The sequence below is a fragment of the Salmo salar genome, chromosome ssa04, assembly GCF_905237065.1.
Source record: "Salmo salar chromosome ssa04, Ssal_v3.1, whole genome shotgun sequence".
In the NCBI taxonomy this organism is placed as follows: domain Eukaryota; kingdom Metazoa; phylum Chordata; class Actinopteri; order Salmoniformes; family Salmonidae; genus Salmo; species Salmo salar.
In genome coordinates this window covers 53,394,983-53,414,138 of record NC_059445.1, presented here as the reverse complement: position 1 = coordinate 53,414,138, position 19,156 = coordinate 53,394,983, and the positions used below count along the sequence as shown (strand labels likewise).

The 19,156-nt window shown below is 41.9% G+C and overlaps 1 protein-coding gene across 4 annotated transcripts in view; it reads left to right on the top strand.

Moving 5' to 3' along the window:
- dscama (Down syndrome cell adhesion molecule a) overlaps positions 1-19,156 on the top strand; it is a 180,140-nt gene that overhangs the window by 122,654 nt on the left and 38,330 nt on the right. For all 4 annotated transcript variants that reach the window (XM_014197411.2, XM_045717100.1, XM_014197410.2 and 1 more), the window contains exons 10-11: positions 634-753; positions 6,235-6,414. In XM_014197411.2, the coding sequence (XP_014052886.2) occupies positions 634-753; positions 6,235-6,414 (300 nt within the window). The remainder of the gene's footprint in view (positions 1-633; positions 754-6,234; positions 6,415-19,156) is intronic.

Below are 19,156 nucleotides of genomic sequence, written 5' to 3'. Positions count from 1 at the left end.
ATAACATGTATGTGTAAATTTATTTTGTAACACTCGAGCACGCGACCCTTTCGCTCTGGTCAGCATGTAATCCCAATAGCAGCGATTACCGTAATTTTATTTTAATGTTGTGATGTGAGATTCCACTACTGAAGGCTAATATGCATGGTTGGGGTTAATTCCATTTCAATTCCAGTCAATTCACAAAGGAAACTGAAATTCCAATTCTCTTCGATGTTTTTCAATGAGGAACAAATTTGAATTTGAATTTTGTTTACTTTATGAACTGACTGGAATTGAAATGGAATGGACCCCAACCCTGCTAATATGCTAACCTACGTTAGCATTGGCTCTTCTTGTTTTTCTTACACTCGGTGTGAAAATATATAATTTCTAATTTCCACTATTTAAGCCACAATGTATTACAAACTCAAACTAAAACACCATAACCGTATAACCAGTGTTAATCCAGGCTGCATTACATCCGGCCGGGATTGGGAGTCTCATAGGGAGGTAGACAATTGGCCCAGCGTCGTCCGGGTTAGGCCGGGGTAGGCCGTCATTGTAAATAACAATTTGTTCTTAACTGACTTGTCTAGTTAAATAAAGGTATACAATAATCAATTACCTTTTTTCTGTTCCTCTCCTAACCAGTCCCTCCCAAATTTGTGGTGCAGCCCAAGGACCAGGATGGCATCTATGGGAAAGCTGTGATCCTCAACTGCTCTGCAGAGGGATACCCCGTCCCTACCATAGTGTGGAAGTATTCCAAAGGTAAATAGCACCACAATATACACTCAGTGTACAAAACATTAGGAACACCTTCCTAATATTGAGTTGCACCCCCTTTTGCCCTCAAAACAGCCTCAATTTGTCAGGGCATGGACTCTATAAGGTGTCAATGTGTACCATAGAGGCACAGAAGTTAGTTAAAGGAAAAACAAAAATAAAAGGAGGAACTTATTCCAGAAAAATCGAGTTTAATATATTATACAAGTAAAGCGAAATGGATGGAATATTGGAAAAAATGCACCAAATAATGTTTTAATCTTCAACATAGAAATGCTACCTAAAATGATTGACTAAAACTTGTTACAAATGACGGAGTCACCCATGATTCATCAAACCATATTTTGAAAGAGGAAGCAAAGTACTTAAAGCATATGTATTAGTTTCAGTCACCTCCATCTCAACTAACCGAAGTTAATTGTATGGATTTTTTTTCTATTAATAATGTACAATTAACAGCTGTGCAGAAAGACTCATGTGAAGGCCAAATTACAGAGGAGGAACTTCTTGATGCAATTAAAGCCTTTAAGTCTGGAAAATTCCAGGGCTGGATGGCATACCAGTGGAGGTATACAAAACATTTTTTGAAATACTCAGAGGACTGTTTTATTAGCATGTTTTAACCACTCCTATAAAAATGGTAGATTATCAGATACTCAACAATTTTTTTTAACCTTTATTTAACTAGGCAAGTCAGTTAACAAATTCTTATTTTCAATGACAGCCTAGGAACAGTGGGTTAACTGCCTTGTTCAGGGGCAGAACAACACATTTTTACCTTGTCAGCTCAGGGATTCAATCTTGCAACCTTTCAGTTACTAGTCCAACGCTCTAACCACTAGGCTACATGCCGCTATTACTGAAACAGTATCCAAGTGGTAAATATTAAGACCTAGTCCATTGAAAAAAATTGAGTCCCCTTACACTTCAGTGTTGTGATGCAAAAATTCAAGCAAAATGCATAGAATTAAAAAGGTATTGTCGGATATTATTCATCCTAATCAGACAGGTTTTTTACATGGACGATATATTGGAGATAATATAGGACAAGTACTGGAAACAATAGAACACTATGAACATCTGGGAAATCAGGCCTGGTATTCATAGCTGACTTTGAAAAGGCTTTTGATTAAGTACAACTGGAATTGATATATATAAATGCCTGGAATATTTCAATTTTGGAGAATCTCTTATAAAATGGGTTAAAGTTATGTATAGTAACCCTATGTGTAAAATAGTAAATAATGGATACTTCTCGGAAAGTATTAAACTGTTAAGAGGAGTAAAACAAGGTTGTCCACTATCTGTGTATCTATTTATTATGGCCATCGAAATGTTAGCTAATAAAATCAGATCCAACAATAATATCAAGGGGTTAGAAATCCAGGGCTTAAAAACAAAGGTGTCATTGTACACTGATAATTCATGTTTTCTTTTAAATCCACAACTTGGATCCCTCCACAGCCTCATAGAGGATGTAGATACTTTTTCTAACCTCTCTGGATTACAACCAAATTGTGTTCTATATTACATATTGGATCACAAAAAAAATAAAACTTTTACATTACCGTGTAGTTTACCAATAAAATGGTCTGACGGTGATGTGGACATACTCGGTATACATATCCCCAAAGAAAGAAATGATCTCACTTCAATACATTTGAATAGAAAGTTAGCAAAAGTAGATAAGATCTTTCTACCATGGAAAGATAAATACCTGTATATTTGTGGAAAAATCACCCTGATTAACTTTTTAGTCATATCCCAGTTTACATATTTGCTTATGGTCTTGCCTACACCTAGTGACCTGTTTTTTTAAACTATATGAGCCCAAAATATTCCATTTTATTTGGAACAGCAAGCCAGACATAATTAAACGGGCCTATTTATATAATGAATATGTATTCAGAGGACAGAAATGATTAAATATTAAAGCATTAAACCTCTCACTAAAGGCGTCAGTCATACAAAAGTTATACTTAAAACTGGTTCTATAGCAGATTAGTAAAACTGTCTCACCCCATGTTCTAGAATGCCCTTTTCCCATTTCCCCTTTCAGATTACAACCTCTCACTTTCGGTTATTTGAAAATGAAATCATCTCCAAAATATGTATATTTTTAAACAAGCCATAGAAAGGTTGCAATTTCAGTTTAATCCACCATAAGAGAAAGAACAAATAATACAACATATATTGTGGTTAAACTCAAATATAGTAATTGATTAAAAGAACATTATTTTTTGAAATGTTATATAACTTTATAGAATCTTTTCCAATTATATCTTAAATAAACTCAGTAACAAAATAAACGACCTCTCACTGTCAACTGCGTTTATTTTCAGCAAACTTAACATGTTGTGGTATCCCAGGTGGTCTACCCCGGGGGATGGTAATAGAGGGGAGGTACGTGAGGCGACGTTGGCTCCCTCTGCTGGGAATACAGGAGCTGGGCACCCCGACACGGATAGCTCTAAGTGGGGGTAATTAGAGGAAAGTGCCAACCAGCCATGGAGGCCAAATAGAAGGAGCACGGTGCCACACCGCGAGAGAGAACGGGGAGAGACCGACACCAAGCCACAGTAGAGAAGAAGGACCAAGCCAAACCTAAGTGATTTTCTTTGTTATGTTTATTTTCTGTCTTAGCAAAGTTGTTTTTGCGGACTAAAACCTCCCTGTCTCTGTGTCAATCTCAGCACGCTCAACCCAACACCCCACGGTTTACCACAATGTGTAAATATTTGTATGAACATAACAACATTCAACAACTGAGACATAAACTGAACAAGTTCCACAGACATGTGACTAACAGAAATTGAATAATGTGTCCCTGAACAAAGGGGGATTCAAAATCAAAAGTAACAGTCAGTATCTGGTGTGGCTACCAGCTGCATTAAGTACTGCAGTGCATCTCCTCATGGACTGCACCAGATCAGATTTGCCAGGTCTTGCTGTGAGATGTTACCCCACTCTTCCACCAAGGCACGTGCAAGTTCCCGGACATTTCTGGGGTGAATGGCCCTAGCCCTCACCCTCCGATCCAACAGTTCCCAGATGTGCTCAATGGGATTGAAATTCGGCTCTTTGCTGGCCATGGCAAAACACTGACATTCCTGTCTTGCAGGAAATCACATACAGAATGAGCAGTATGGCTGGTGGCATTGTCATGCTGAAGGGTCATGTCAGGATGAGCCTGCAGGAAGGGTACCAAATGAGGGAGGAGGATGTCTTCCCTGTAACGCCGAGCGTTGAGATTGCCTGCAATGACAACAAGCTCAGTCCGATGATGCTGTGACACACCGCCTCAGACCATGACAGACCCTCCACCTCGATCATCACCCCTGGTGAGACAAAACTGCGCCTCGTCAGTGAAGAGCACTTTTTGCCAGTCCTGTCTGGTCCAGCGGCGGTGGGTTTGTGCCCATAGGCGACGTTGTTGCCGGTGATATCTGGTGAGGACCTGCCTTACAACAGGCCTACAAGCCCTCAGTCCAGCCTCTCTCAGCCTATTGCGGACAGTCTGAGCACTGATGGAGGGATTGTGCGTTCCTGGTGTAACTCGGGCAGTTGTTGTTGCCATCCCTTACCTATACCGCAGGAGTGATGTTCAGAAGTACCGATCCTGTGCAGGTGTTGTTACACGTGGTCTGGCACTGCGAGGACGATCAGCTGTCCGCCCTGTCTCCCTGTAGCGCTGTCTTAGGCATCTCACAGTACGGACATTGCAATGTATTGCCCTGGCCACATCTGCAGTCCTCATGCCTCCTTGCAGCATGCCTAAGGCACGTTCACGCAGATGAGCAGGGACCCTGTGCATCTTTCTTTTGTTGTTTTTCAGAGTCAGTAGAAAGGCCTCTTTATTGTCCTGAGTTTTCATAACTGTGACCTTAATTGCCTACCGTCTGTAAGCTGTTAGTGTCTTAACGACCGTTCCACAGGTGCACGTTCATTAATTGTTTATGGTTCATTGAACAAGCATGGGAAACAGTGTTTAAACCCTTTACAATGAAGATCTGTGAAGTTGACTTTTTGTTGTTGTTGACTTTTTCCACGTTTTGTTACGTTACAGCCTTATTCTAAAATAGATGAAATTGTTTTTTTTCTCTCCTTAATCTACACACAATACTCCATAATGACAAAGCAAAAACAGGTTTTTAGAAATTCTTGCAAATGTATCATAAATAAAAAATGGAAATATCACATTTACATAAGAATACCTAGACCCTGTACTCAAAGCAAAAACAGTTCGTTTTTTTACAATTTAGACCCTTTACTCAGTACTTTGTTGAAGCACCTTTGGCAGTGATTACAGCCTCGAGTCTTCTTGGGTTTGACGCTACAATCTTGGCGCACCTGTATTTGGGGAGTTTCTCCCATTCTTCTCTGGAGACCCTCTCAAGCTCTGTCAGTTTAGATGGGGAGCGTCGCTGAACAGCTATTTTCAGGTCTCTCCAGAGATGTTAGATTGGGTTCAAGTCTGTACTCTGGCTGGGCCACTCAAGGACATTCAGAGACTTAAAAATATAGGGGGGATTGTAAATGATGCAGACAATTACATTGATGAAAGCTATAATCTATCTGTAATATTATAGCTGATCTACCCCCTAAAAAAAAAGAGTCAATATATACCATTCACTCTCTGAAAGGCACACATACACAATCCATGTTTCAATTGTCTCAAGGCTTAAAAACCGTTCTTTAACCTGTCTCCTCCCCTTCACCTACACTGATTGAAGTGGATTGAACAAGTGACATCAATAAGGGGTCATAGCTTTCACATGGCCAGTCTGTCATGGAAAGAGCAGGTGTTCCTAATGTTTTGTACACTCAGTGTACAAGGGTTGTGTTTAGTAGAGAGTAAATGTCTTGACATGGAGTGAAATGGTGTGGTACTGCCTGAACCTGTCCAATTAGAACACACATGTTCATTTTCCATTGCAAAACGTTTTGCTACAGTACAGTGTACCCTGCTGAACACATCCCAGCATTAATTAGAAGCTACTCTTCTCGCTTCTGACCACTATGATGATCTGTTTACACACTGGGTTCATGATTGAGGAGAACAGAGTTATTTTGTAACTGTGCATCTTCCATTTCTACTCCTCTGACTATCTTGCTGAATTGCGTAAACACAACATTGTGTGTTCTACGGCAAGCTTTTTTATTATAGATTATTAGTTTATGAGAGCCAAAACAGCAAACACAGTGTCCACAGCCTTGAGGTTGAATGGTGAAAGCACAGCACTGTACTGTAAGTCTAAACCAACAGTAAGAGAAAGGAAAGCAACAGCTTCTCACATTACGATAACAGAGTAAAAGGAAATGTACTGTAATGTTTGTTGATGCAAAACATCCATCCATTATGTAATAATTTCTCGTAATTTGATCATAAACAATGTAAGGGTGTTATTAAAGCATCTTCCTCCTCTCCCTCCATCCACCCCTCCCTTTCTCTCTCTCCCTCCCCAGGTGCGGGGGTTCCCCAGTTCCAGCCTATAGCCCTGAACTCAGGCTTCCGTATCCAGGTGCTGGTCAACGGCTCTCTGCTAATCAAACACGTGCTGGAGGAGGACAGCGGCTACTACTTGTGTAAAGTCAGCAATGACGTGGGAGCTGACGTCAGCAAGTCCATGTACCTCAACGTCAAAAGTAAGTCACTAAAGACCCCCATCTTTCATGGCTTTATACATGGATCTCAGTGTCAAATGGAAGACCCCCTCTTTATCCTGGAATGTCTGTGTTCTCCAATGTCCATTTTTTTTTAAAGCTCAGTGTTAAAAGTAAGACCTCTCTTCTTGAAAGGATCATGTACTGTAACTTCCAAAGAGAGACCCATGGGGAAGCAGTAGGCTACATGTTGGCCCCCATTAGAGACATTTATAGCACTCATTTTGTGGAGTCTGTTTGTTGTTGAGTCATATTACTGTTCTGTGCTGGAGTGAGTGTCTCTGTTTCGGAATAATGTGTTATAAAGATCCACATTTCAGCCTGTATGGATGGACAGCGGTTTTTAGCTGGTCATCTTTCCCTGTATTTACAGTGGGGTGATCCAGTAAAGTGCTGCGTGGTGGTGGTGGCGTTAAATGGCTAAAGGTTAAGATGACTGAAGTCACTGTGCTCTGTGACAGAGAGGCCACCAGTGTGGTGCCACCACCACCACGGCCCTGTGTCATTCTGCCTGAACACATCCCACAAAAGCAACCATGCAGTGTCGCCGGTCTCCATCGCTCTCTTTCTCTCTGAGAAACACAGACGTTTATCCGCTGAGTGGCCATGGACTTAGCTCCCCTCCATTAGGCTCTGAATTCTATATGCAGGCAGAGGCTGCCATGTGGAAAAGAGGGATGGGGGAGGGATGGGCTACCAGTCTATCTCCCTCCCTTTTCTTCCCTTCTCTCTCTTCTCCCCCTCCCTAGGATGCTTTTCTGTATGTCTGGCTTCCTCTCCTCCTTTTCCTCCTCCTCCTCCTCTTCTGCTTCCTATTTTGCTCAGTCTTCCCTTTCTGTATTTCCCTCTCTGTCTTTATGTGTGTGTAGTATTTAACTGTATTTCATTTCTGATGCAATATGATTTCCCCTCCCCTGTCTGTCTGTATCTATCTCTCCTCCCTCCTCCCTCCATCTCCCATCATTGTATGTCTCCCAGTCTAACCACTGGGATTTGATTGGTAGTGACATGATGGGGAGTTGTGCCCATCACCCCCTCTCTAGAGCCAGTTCCATCCCCCTCATCACACACACACACACACACACACACACACACACACACACACACACACACACACACACACACACACACACACACACACACACACACACACACACACACACATACACACACACACACACACACACACACACACACACGTCCATTGATTTGATGTTTTCAGCCTCTTCAGACATGGTTCCCAATCTAACGTTATCTCTACAATTAAATGTGGCATTATTTCTTACGATGCAAAGTAGTTATACAACCTAGATGACATGCACTGTACCATATTCTTGTGCTTCAAGTGAAATGAAAGCAGTTTTATTTGACAACTAATCAAAAGCGGGATCCCTCCAAGCATTCCTTACTTTCAGTCTGCTGCTCCCACATGCATACCGCATTATACTATACTATACTATACTATACGTTCTCACTGTAGATTTTCCCAATAGAAACACTGCCCTCTTCAGGTGAAAAAAAGTAAACTGTAGAAAATTGAGGCTAGACTATTGTTTTTATCTTGTCTGTTGAAGGATTCCCACTTTTGATGTTGATGGTGAATAGACTGTGTAAACTGCATAGATTTTCTGTATGAAAGAGGAACTGTTGATTCTCCTGAATCAACGTAAACATTATACGCCAAAGTTGTTGGGTAAATCAGGCTCTTAGTGTGTCTTAGAGGTATGTGTTGTTTGTGTGCGTACCAGTCAAAAGTTTGGACACCTACTCATTCAAGGTTTTTCTTTATTTTTATTATTTTCTACATTGTAAAATAATAGTGACGACATCAAAACTATGAAATAGCACATATGGAATTACGTATATTTGAGATTCTTCAAAGTTGCCACCCTTTGCCTTGATGACAGCTTTGCACACTCTTGGCCTTCTCTCAACCAGCTTCATGAGGAATGCTTTTCCACCTGTCTTGAAGGAGTTCATATATATGCTGAGCACATGTTGTCTGCTTTTCCTTCACTCTGCGGTCCAACTCATCCCAAACCATCTCAATTGGGTTGAGGTCGGGTGATTGTGGAGGCCAGGTCATCTGATGCAGCACTCCATCACTCTCCTTCTTGGTCAAATAGCCCTTACATCTCAAATATAAAATATAATTCGATTTTTATAACACTTTTTTGGTTACTAAATTATTTCATGTGTTATTTCATAGTTTTGAAGTGTTCACTATTATTATACAGTGTAGAAAAAAGTAAAAATAAAGAAAAACCCTGCATTGAGTAGGTGTGCCCAAACTTTTGACTGGTACTGTATGTGTGCACGGTTTGTGTACATGTGTGTGTATCTGTACGCGCATGCATGTGCGATGTCCCGCTGCTCCCCTATGGCTGGGCTGGGTGCTCATTTGATCCGAGTCACACAGTGTGGGGGCTTATATCCTTGTAGCTGTTATCTGGCCAGAGCAGAGGCCGCCCTGCAGAGTGTCTGTCTGTCTGCCACAGCTAAATACTGCTCCCTCATGACTACTGTCTGTCGGTCTGTATTTGTATTTATAAAGGATCCCCATCAGCTGAGCTACTCTTACTGGGGTCCAAACACATTAAGGCACTTATGTTATATATAAAATAAAAGATAAAACAGTACATCATATAACGTTATTACACCACTACATGTCTAGAATACAAATGATAAACTGAGTGTTTCGAGCCCTGAATGCTGATTGGCTGAAAGCCGTGGTGTATCAGACCGTATACCATGGGTATTACAAAACATTTATTTTTACTGCTCTAATTATGTTGGTAACCAGTTTATGATAGCAAAAGGCACCTCTGGGGTTTTGTGATATATGGCCAATATACCACGGCTAAGGGCTGTGTCCAGGCACTCCGCATTGCGTCATGCATAAGAACAGCCCTTAGCCGTGGTATATTGGCCATATACCACACCCCCTCAGGCCTTATTGCTTAAATGGTTAATGCCACCATACAACAATATTACAATGTACATTTTTGTAGAGTGCATGTGCTAGCTCGTGTGTGTGAATGCGTGTGTCTGTACCATTGTGAGTGTCTGTTCACAGTTCCCGCTGTTCCATAAGGTATATTTCTATCTGTTTTTTCATCTGATTCTACTGCTTGCATCAGTTACCTGATGTGGAATAGAGTTTCATGTAGTCATGGCTCTATGTAGTATTGTGCGCCTCCCATGGTCTGTTCTGGACTTGGGGACTGTGAAGAGACCTCTGGTGGCATGTCTTGTGGGGTATGCATTGGTGTCCGAGCTGTGTGCTAGTAGGTTAAACAGACAGCTTGCTACATTCAGCTTGTCAACACTTCTTACAAAAACAAGTAGTGATGAAGTCAATCTCTCTTCCATTTTGAGCCATTAGAGATTGACATGCATATCATGGTCATCTCTGTATACCCGTCGCAAGACCCACTGGTCGATGCTTATTTATAAAACCCTCTTAGCCTCACTCCCCCCTATCTGAGATATCTACTGCAGCCCTCAACCTCCACATACAACACCCGTTCTGCTAGTCACATTCTGTTAAAGGTCCCCAAAGCACACACATCCCTGGATCGCTTGTCTTTTCAGTTCACTGCAGCTAGCGACTGGAACGAGCTGCAACAAACACTCAAACTGGACAGTTATCTCAATCTCTTCATTCAAAGACTCAATCAAGGACACTATTACTGACAGTTGTGGCTGCTTTGCGTGATGTATTGTTGTCTCTACCTTCTTGCCCTTTGTGCTGTTGTCTGAGCCCAGTAATGTTTGTACCCTGTGCTGCTGCCATGTTGTGTTGTCATGTGTTGCTGCCATGCTATGTTGTTGTCTTAGGACTCTCTTTATGTAGTGTTGTGTTGTCTCTCTTGTCGTGATGTGTGTTTTGTCCAATATTTTTATTTTATTTACTTAAAATATTTAGTCCCAGCCCCCATCCCCGTAGGAGGCCTTTTGCCTTTTGGTAGGCCGTCATTGTAAATAAGAATTTGTTCTTTACTGACTTGCCTAGTTAAATAAAGTTTCAATACAAATATCATTAATGTTAGCTCCTCGTGTACTTTTAAGGGCCAGCCGTACTGCCCTGTTTTGAGCCAATTGTAATTTTCCTAAATCCCTCTTTGTGGTACATGACCACACCACTAGGGCAGAATGCGCCGGAACCTCTGGATCCAGGGCAGCAAAGCCGTTTCTGGTCTGTGTCCGGTCCGGGCTTAACATCTCCAAGGAGGCCCTCTTTGCCAGAGGACGTTTTCTTCGACTTCCATGGCGAGTGACATACAGTATCTCCATGATACATGATGAGTGACATACAGTGAGGGAAAAAAAGTATTTGATCCCCTACTGATTTTGTACGTTTGCCCACTGACAAAGAAATGATCAGTCTATAATTTTAATGGTAGGTTTATTTCAACAGTGAGAGACAGAATAACAACAAAATAATCCAGAAAAACGCATGTCAAAAATGTTATAAATTGATTTGCATTTTAATGAGGGAAATAAGTATTTGACCCCCTCTCAATCAGAAAGATTTCTGGCTCCCAGGTGTCTTTTATACAGGTAACGAACTGAGATTAGGAGCACACTCTTAAAGGGAGTTCTCCTAATCTCAGTTTGTTACGTGTATAAAAGACACCAATCAGATTCCAAACTCTCCACCATGGCCAAGACCAAAGAGCTGTCCAAGGATGTCAGGGACAAGATTGTAGACCTACACAAGGCTGGAATGGGCTACAAGACCATCGCCAAGCAGCTTGGTGAGAAGGTGACAACAGTTGGTGCGATTATTCGCAAATGGAAGAAACACAAAAGAACTGTCAATCTCCCTCGGCCTGGGGCTCCATGCAAGATCTCACCTCGTGGAGTTGCAATGATCATGAGAACGGTGAGGAATCAGCCCAGAACTACACGGGAGGATCTTGTCAATGATCTAAAGGCAGCTGGGACCATAGTCACCAAGAAAGCAATTGGTAACACACTACGCCGTGAAGGACTGAAATCCTGCAGCGCCCCCAAGGTCCCCCTGCTCAAGAAAGCACATATACATGCCCGTCTGAAGTTTGCCAATGAACATCTGAATGGTTCAGAGGACAACTGGTGAAAGTGTTGTGGTCAGATGAGACCAAAATGGAGTTCTTTGACATCAACTCAACTCGCCGTGTTTGGAGGAGGAGGAATGCTGCCTATGACCCCAAGAACACCATCTCCACCGTCAAACATGGAGGTGGAAACATGCTTTGGGGGTGTTTTTCTGCTAAGGGGACAGGACAACTTCACAGCATCAAAGGGACGATGGACGGGGCCATGTACCGTCAAATCTTGGGTGAGAACCTCCTTCCCTCAGCCAGGGCATTGAAAATGGGTCATGGATGGGTATTCCAGCATGACATTGACCCAAAACACACAGCCAAGGCAACAAAGGAGTGGCTCAAGAAGAAGCACATTAAGGTCCTGGAGTGGCCTAGCCAGTCTCCAGACCTTAATCCCATAGAAAATCTGTGGAGAGAGCTGAAGGTTCGAGTTGCCAAATGTCAGCCTCGAAACCTTAATGACTTGGAGAAGATCTGCAAAGAGGAGTAGGACAAAATCCCTCCTGAGATGTGTGCAAACCTGATGGCCAATTACAAGAAACGTCTGACCTCTGTTATTGCCAACAAGGGTTTTGCCACCAAGTACTAAGTCATGTTTTGCAGAGGGGTCAAATACTTATTTCCCTCATTAAAATGCAAATCAATTTATAACATTTTTGACATACGTTTTTCTGGATTTTTTGTTGTTGTTATTCTGTCTCTCACTGTTGAAATAAACCTACCATTAAAATTATAGACTGATCATTTCTTTGTCAATGGGCAAACGTACAATATCAGCAGGGGATCAAATACTTTTTTCCCTCACTGTATCTCCATGGCTGGTTGGTTGGGTCAAGAACAGGAACATCCCCCATCATCCAGGAGCATCCTGCTAGCTTCGTTCTCCAGGGAAGGGGGAGGCCCCTCCGGGGAGGGATCCCTGCACAGTACCGACAAGTTGTCTGTGGAGAGCCGACACTTCCACCAGACCAGAACGGCGTCCTGCTACTGGGGTAGAAGAAAAAGAAAAAGTATACAGGCGTGGATTCCCAAGTAGCTTGTGCAGGTTCGCTACTTGTTTTCTAAGAGTAGCTACTTCGACCCTATAGTCCTCTGCAAGCAAACAGTTGCTGCGTTGAAAGTCAGGGCAGTCCACATTGTTCCGGAATAAAACAAAATAAACACAGCCACTGCACCATTGAAAATGTTCCATAGCGACCTCCATTTGAGATTGCCAAGCCAGTCTCTCTGACTCAGTCACTCATATAATACTCTCACACACTTACACAAACACACCCACACAATACATGTTCCAGGACACGTACACTTAGAAACACACACACAATACATATACCAGGACACATACACTTACAAACACTCATATGGATGCACACCCCGATAAACACAATTATATGTACTTACAGTAGCTAAAACCTTATGTCTAGACACACACAGCAGAGTACCCATAGCAGTGGTCGATTTTCATCCCCGTGTAAATTGTTTGGACATAGGCTGCTTCGAGTGTTTTCTGTGTCCACACACACACGCACACGTACACACACACACATGAACACACCCTGTTATTAATGTCCCTCTGTAGTGTGTGTGTGTGTGTGTGTGTGTGTGTGTGTGTGTGTGTGTGTGTGTGTGTGTGTGTGTGTGTGTGTGTGTGTGTGTGTGTGTGTGTGTGTGTGTGTGTGTGTGTGTGTGTGTGTGTGTGTGTGTGTGTGTGTGTGTGTGTGTGTGTATCTGTTTGTGAGCCTGTGTCAGTGTTCTCCCTCAGCTGAGCTCAGGTTCAGGTTGTTGTTTTGATCGTTGTGCGGGTGGTCGTGTGGTCAGGGTGTTGGTTGTGTCTGGCCCTCCTGCTCTCTGGAACCTGAGCCTCCCTGGGAGCCTTCTTCCCTGGTGTCCTGTGGATCAGTGCATTTGTGCCAGACGTGACCCTCATTAACCCACTGAACCTGTCCTCTTCTGAGCAGGTGTAATGTTACATACTGTACACACACCAGACTGTGTCCTCCTCTTCATAGACAGTAAACATTCAGCAGACTACTGTAGCGTACAGTACACTCTGTGCTGTGCTGGTGTGTGTTGTTTATCCAGGCCATACGACACCACTGCTGCTGGAGAAGCTGCTGCCACTTAAGAGGCTTAGGAGACAATTACAGCATCACTGGAACTGACTGGTTGTAAAGTGGTCAGGTGATATACAGTACTGGATGAGCTCTTGGCTGGGTTACCCCGCTCACAAGTTTACTTGGTTGTGTTTCTGGAAAAGACACTAATAGACACACACACACACACACACCACACACCACACACAGAGAGAGAGAGAGAGGCCATTACTGAAGAATCATGGCCCTCGCAGGCTGCTACTGTAATTCAGTGGTTTCGACAGATTCCATTCGGCCAGGCTATTGTGGCGGACCCACAGGGAAATGAATTGCAGCTATTGTGATGTCGTAGTGAAACACTTTTATTGTGATTAGTGTCTGTGCATAGGCTAATGCCTAACCATAATACACCATGCATCCTCGTATATGAACGATGTCACAGACACCCACAGTCAGCTGAAATTGCTTATGTCGCAATAGCAGTATTTTCACAGCTTTGTGTGTGTGCTCACAGTATTCACTCTTTATTCATCATAGGTTCATAATATTTGGCATATTGCCTAGACACCTTAATACTTAAGTCTACCTTACTTAAAACTATCCATGTCTTTATTTATATTTTGTGCAGCTGAGGGCAACAACAGGATTTGAACCCATTCCCATGTGTAAATGACGACAGTCTCCTCTACCGTATACCTACCTCCACTGATGCAATTGACTGGATGCATCACTAATCCAGAGTAGGTTTATTCTATCAGAGTGGGTCAACAGCCACTCAATGTTTATCAGTGCCAATTAGGATCAATTAAGAGCATTACACTCATAACGCACCGAGACACAATGATGAGAGCACACACATAATGAGACTTAACTGGAGAAAAACAGCGTTGTCGCCTGGTCGCCAAGCTCCCAATCACCCAATCAGACCGCTTCCCTCAGACTGAAGTAAGAATTATTCTCACTCTCGCTTTCTTTCTCTCATTCCTTCCCTTGTTTCAGCCCTCCAACTACCCACACAAAGCAGCCTGTCTGCAGCCATATACTCAGCATCATGCTCAATGTCCAACCCAATTGTGCAGCTAAGGGAATTATTTTGGTGCAGTGAGTGGAGCTAGCACCCAGTGAACCAGTCAAATCTGTGCCATCACCGCCCTTCCCCCTACCTACACACACACACACACACACACACACACACACACACACACACACACACACACACACACACAATGCCCCAGGGGCAGTGGGTTCCAGTAGGGAGTGATCTTGTCTTGTTCTCGTCTCACACCCATGGCCCAGTCATCCAACCAGGGCACCCTGTGGCCTACATTCCACAGCCAGACACTCACTCTGGTGGGGTAAACGGAGCCTGATGCCTGCGGCTATCTATTCGACCTGGAATCTACAGTCATAGGTTAATGTTACTGTTAGATGTCCATGCTGGGTAGATATGGATATGATTAAATGTACTGCATGTGGATGGAACAGTGGTGTCATAAAAAAACAAAAAGGTTGGTAGGAGACAGGAAGTTTTGTCTGTTTCAACTGACTGAATAAGATGGTGGACAAGTAGGCCTACTGACAGTTGTGGCTGCTTCGCGTGATGTATTGTACTCTCTACCTTTTTGCCCTTTGTGCTGTTGTCTGTGCCCAATAATGTTTGTACCATGTTTTGTGCTGCTACCATGTTGTGCTGCTGCCATGTTGTGCTGCTGCCATGTTGTGTTGTTACCATGTTGTTGGCATGTTGTGTCGCTACCATGCTGTGTTTCCATGTGTTGCTGCCATGCTATGTTGTTGTCTTAGGTCTCTCTTTATGTAGTGTTGTGGTGTCTCTCTTGTCGTGATGTGTGTTTTGTCCTATATTTGTATTTTATTTGTAATTTTTAATCCCAGCCCCAGTCCCAGTCCCCGCAGGAGGCCTTTTGGCTTTTGGTAGGCTGTCATTGTAAATAAGAATTTGTTCTTAACTGACTTGCCTAGTTAAATAAAGGTTAAAAAATATATATATAAAATAAAAAGGTTGGTAGGAGACAGGAAGTTTTGTCTGTTTCAACTGACTACATAAGATGGTGGACATGTAGGCCTACTGTATATTTCACATCTGGCATAAGTATGGTAGATCGAGAGTCAGGTCCATAATTATTGTCACCCTTGATAATAATAATAAAAAAAGACAATCAAATAAATAATAATACAAATACTGTGCTTATATTATTTCATACTAATACAATTTCTCAGAGAAAGAGATTTTGTTTAACAAGTAATACAAAAATATACAAAAAAGATAGAGGTCAGAATTACTTTCCAAAAACAGGGTTACCTCTACCAGGAGGTTGACACTTGGCCGCAAGTAGATATTCCAGCAAGACAATAACCCCAAGCACTAATCAAATTCCACAAAGAAATTGTTAATTAACCACAAAATCAAAATGTTTAATGGCCATCTCAGTCTCCAGACTTGAACCACATTGAAAACATGTGGTTTGAATTCAAGAGGGCAGTCCATAAGAGCAGACAAAGGATATCAAGGATCCGGAAAGATTCTGTATGGAGGAATGGTCTAAGATACTGTTGCTCCCAACATTTTTTCCAATCTCATAAAACATTTTAGAAAAAGGCTCAGTGTCGTTATCCTTGCGAAGGGAGAGTGCTAGAGTATTGCAAACAAGTGTGCCAATACTTTTGACTCCTATCTTTTTTTAGATGTTTTTTATTAATTGATAATAACAAATAAAAAAATCTACTTTATCTGAGCAATTGTACTAGTATAAATAATTTCCCTTTTTTTTTGCATACAATATAGCTCAATATTTGTATTATTTGGTTTATACGGTCTTTTTTTTTGCTCATCTTTATCAAGGGTACCAATAATTATGGACCTGAATGTATATAAGCCTGGCTGGTAAGACAACCTGAAGCAATATTATTCATGTCTTTGTCTGGAAGTAGTAACCAAAAAGTGTTAAATAAATCAAAATGTATTTTCTATTTTAGACTCTTCAAAGTAGCCAATCTTAGCCTTTGTAATGAACACGATGGGAGACAGATAGCTGGTTTCAAGCGCAGGGCGCAGCAGGTGTTTATTTGTAAAGGACCACAGGAGGAGGCAGGTAGCTGGGTCCAGGGGCAGGCAGAAGGTCATACACAGGAGGAGGCAGGTAGCTGGGTCCAGGGGCAGGCAGAAGGTCATACACAGGGGGTCCAGAAAGGCAACAGTACAGGCAGGGTAAAGGATAGTAACGTCGTCCGGGAGATCAGGCAATAGGTTGATAACAGGAAATCCGATAGGCTAAGGTACAGGCAGGGAATAATAGGCAAAAGGCGTCATTAGTGAGGCAGGCAAAAACTATGATACACGGGAGGATTAAATTACGGGAAAAACAGAGCTCCGAATATACAGTTGAAGTCGGAAGTTTACATACACTTAGGTTGGAGTCATTAAAACTCGTTTTTCAACCACTCCATAAATTTCTTTTTAACAAACTATAGTTTTGGCAAGTCGGTTAGGACATATACTTTGTGCATGACACTAGTAATTTTTCCAACAATTGTTTACAGACAGATTATTTCACTTATAATTCACTGTATCACAATTCCAGTGGGTCAGAAGTTTACATAAACTAAGTTGACTGTGCCTTTAACCTCTTTGGGCTAGGGGGCAGTATTCGGAAGTTCGGATGACTGACATGCCCAAAGTAAACTGGATATGGATATGCATATAATTGGAAGCATTGGATAGAAAACACTCTGAAGTTTCTAAAACTGTTAAAATAATGTTTGTGAGTATAACAGAACTGATATGGCAGGCGAAGATCCAAGGAGAATCCATCCAGGAATGTATTTTCTGAGGTCACAGGCAATTTCAATGCTAGTCTATGGAATATTCAAAATAATTCCTCCCAGATTGCAGTTCCTATGGCTTCCACTAGATATCAACAGTCTTTAGAAAGGGTTTCAGGCTTGTTTTTTGAAAAATGATCAAGTAGTTGTAGTTTTTCAAGGTGTCCCTCAGTAGGACTCTAATCTTGTAGCGCGCGTGAATGAGGGCATGCACTTCGTTATTTATCTCCGGTATTGAATAAACTACATTCTGTCTTGTTTATTTACATATTAGGGTACTTGAGGATTGATTAGAAACATTGTTTGACTTGTTTGGACGAAGTTTACCGGTAACTTTTGGGATTCCTTTTGTCTGCATGTTGAACGAGTGGAACGGTATTACTGAATCAAACGCGCCAACTAAACAGACTTTTTTGGGATATAAAGAAGGAGTTTATCGAACAAAACGACCATTTGTTGTGTAGCTGGGACCCTTGGGATTGCAAACAGAGGAAGATCTTCAAAGGTAAGTGATTTATTTTATCGCTATTTCTGATTTTTGTGACGCCTCTGCTGGTTTGAAAAATGTTTTTAATGCTGGTGTATGCGGTGCGCTGTCCTCAGATAATTGCATGGTATGCTTTCGCCGTAAAGCCTTTTTGAAATCTGACAACGCGTTTGGATTAACCTCTTACATCTAGACGTTCCGCTAGCGGAACACCTGCTCCAATATCCAATGATAGGCGTGGCGCGAATTACAAATTCCTCAAAAATACAAAAACTTCAATTTTTCAAACATATGACTATTTCACAGCATTTTAAAGACAAGACTCTCCTTTATCTAACCACACTGTCCGATTTCAAAAAGGCTTTACAGCGAAAGCAAAACATTAGATTATGTCAGCAGAGTACCAAGCCAGAAATAATCAGACACCCATTTTTCAAGCTAGCATATAATGTCACAAAAACAAAACCACAGCTAAATGCAGCACTAACCTTTGATGATCTTCATCAGATGACAACCCTAGGACATTATGTTATACCATGCATGCATGTTTTGTTCAATCAAGTTCATATTTATATCAAAAACCAGCTTTTTACATTAGCATGTGACGTTCAGAACTAGCATACCCCCCGCAAACATCCGGTGAATTTACTAAATTACTCACGATAAACGTTCACAAAAAAACATAACAATTATTTTAAGAATTATAGATACAGAACTCCTCTATGCACTCGATATGTCCGATTTTAAAATAGCTTTTCGGTGAAAGCACATTTTGCAATATTCTCAGTAGATAGCCCAGCCATCACGGCTAGCCATTTAGACACCGACCAAGTTTAGCCCTGATCAAACTCCGATTTACTATTACAAAAGTTTCATTACCTTTGTTGTCTTCGTCAGAATGCACTCCCAGGACTGCTACTTCAATAACAAATGTTGGTTTGGTCCAAAATAATCCATCGTTATATCCGAATAGCGGCGTTTTGTTCGTGCGTTCCAGACACTATCCGAAATGGTAAAGAAGGGTCGCGCGCATGGCGCAATTCGTGACAAAAAAATTCTAAATATTCCATTACCGTACTTCGAAGCATGTCAACCACTGTTTAAAATCAATTTTTATGCCATTTTTCTCGTAGAAAAGCGATAAGATTCCGACCGGGAATCTCCTTTTCGGCAAACAGAGGAAAAAATCACAAAGACGGGGGCGACCAGGT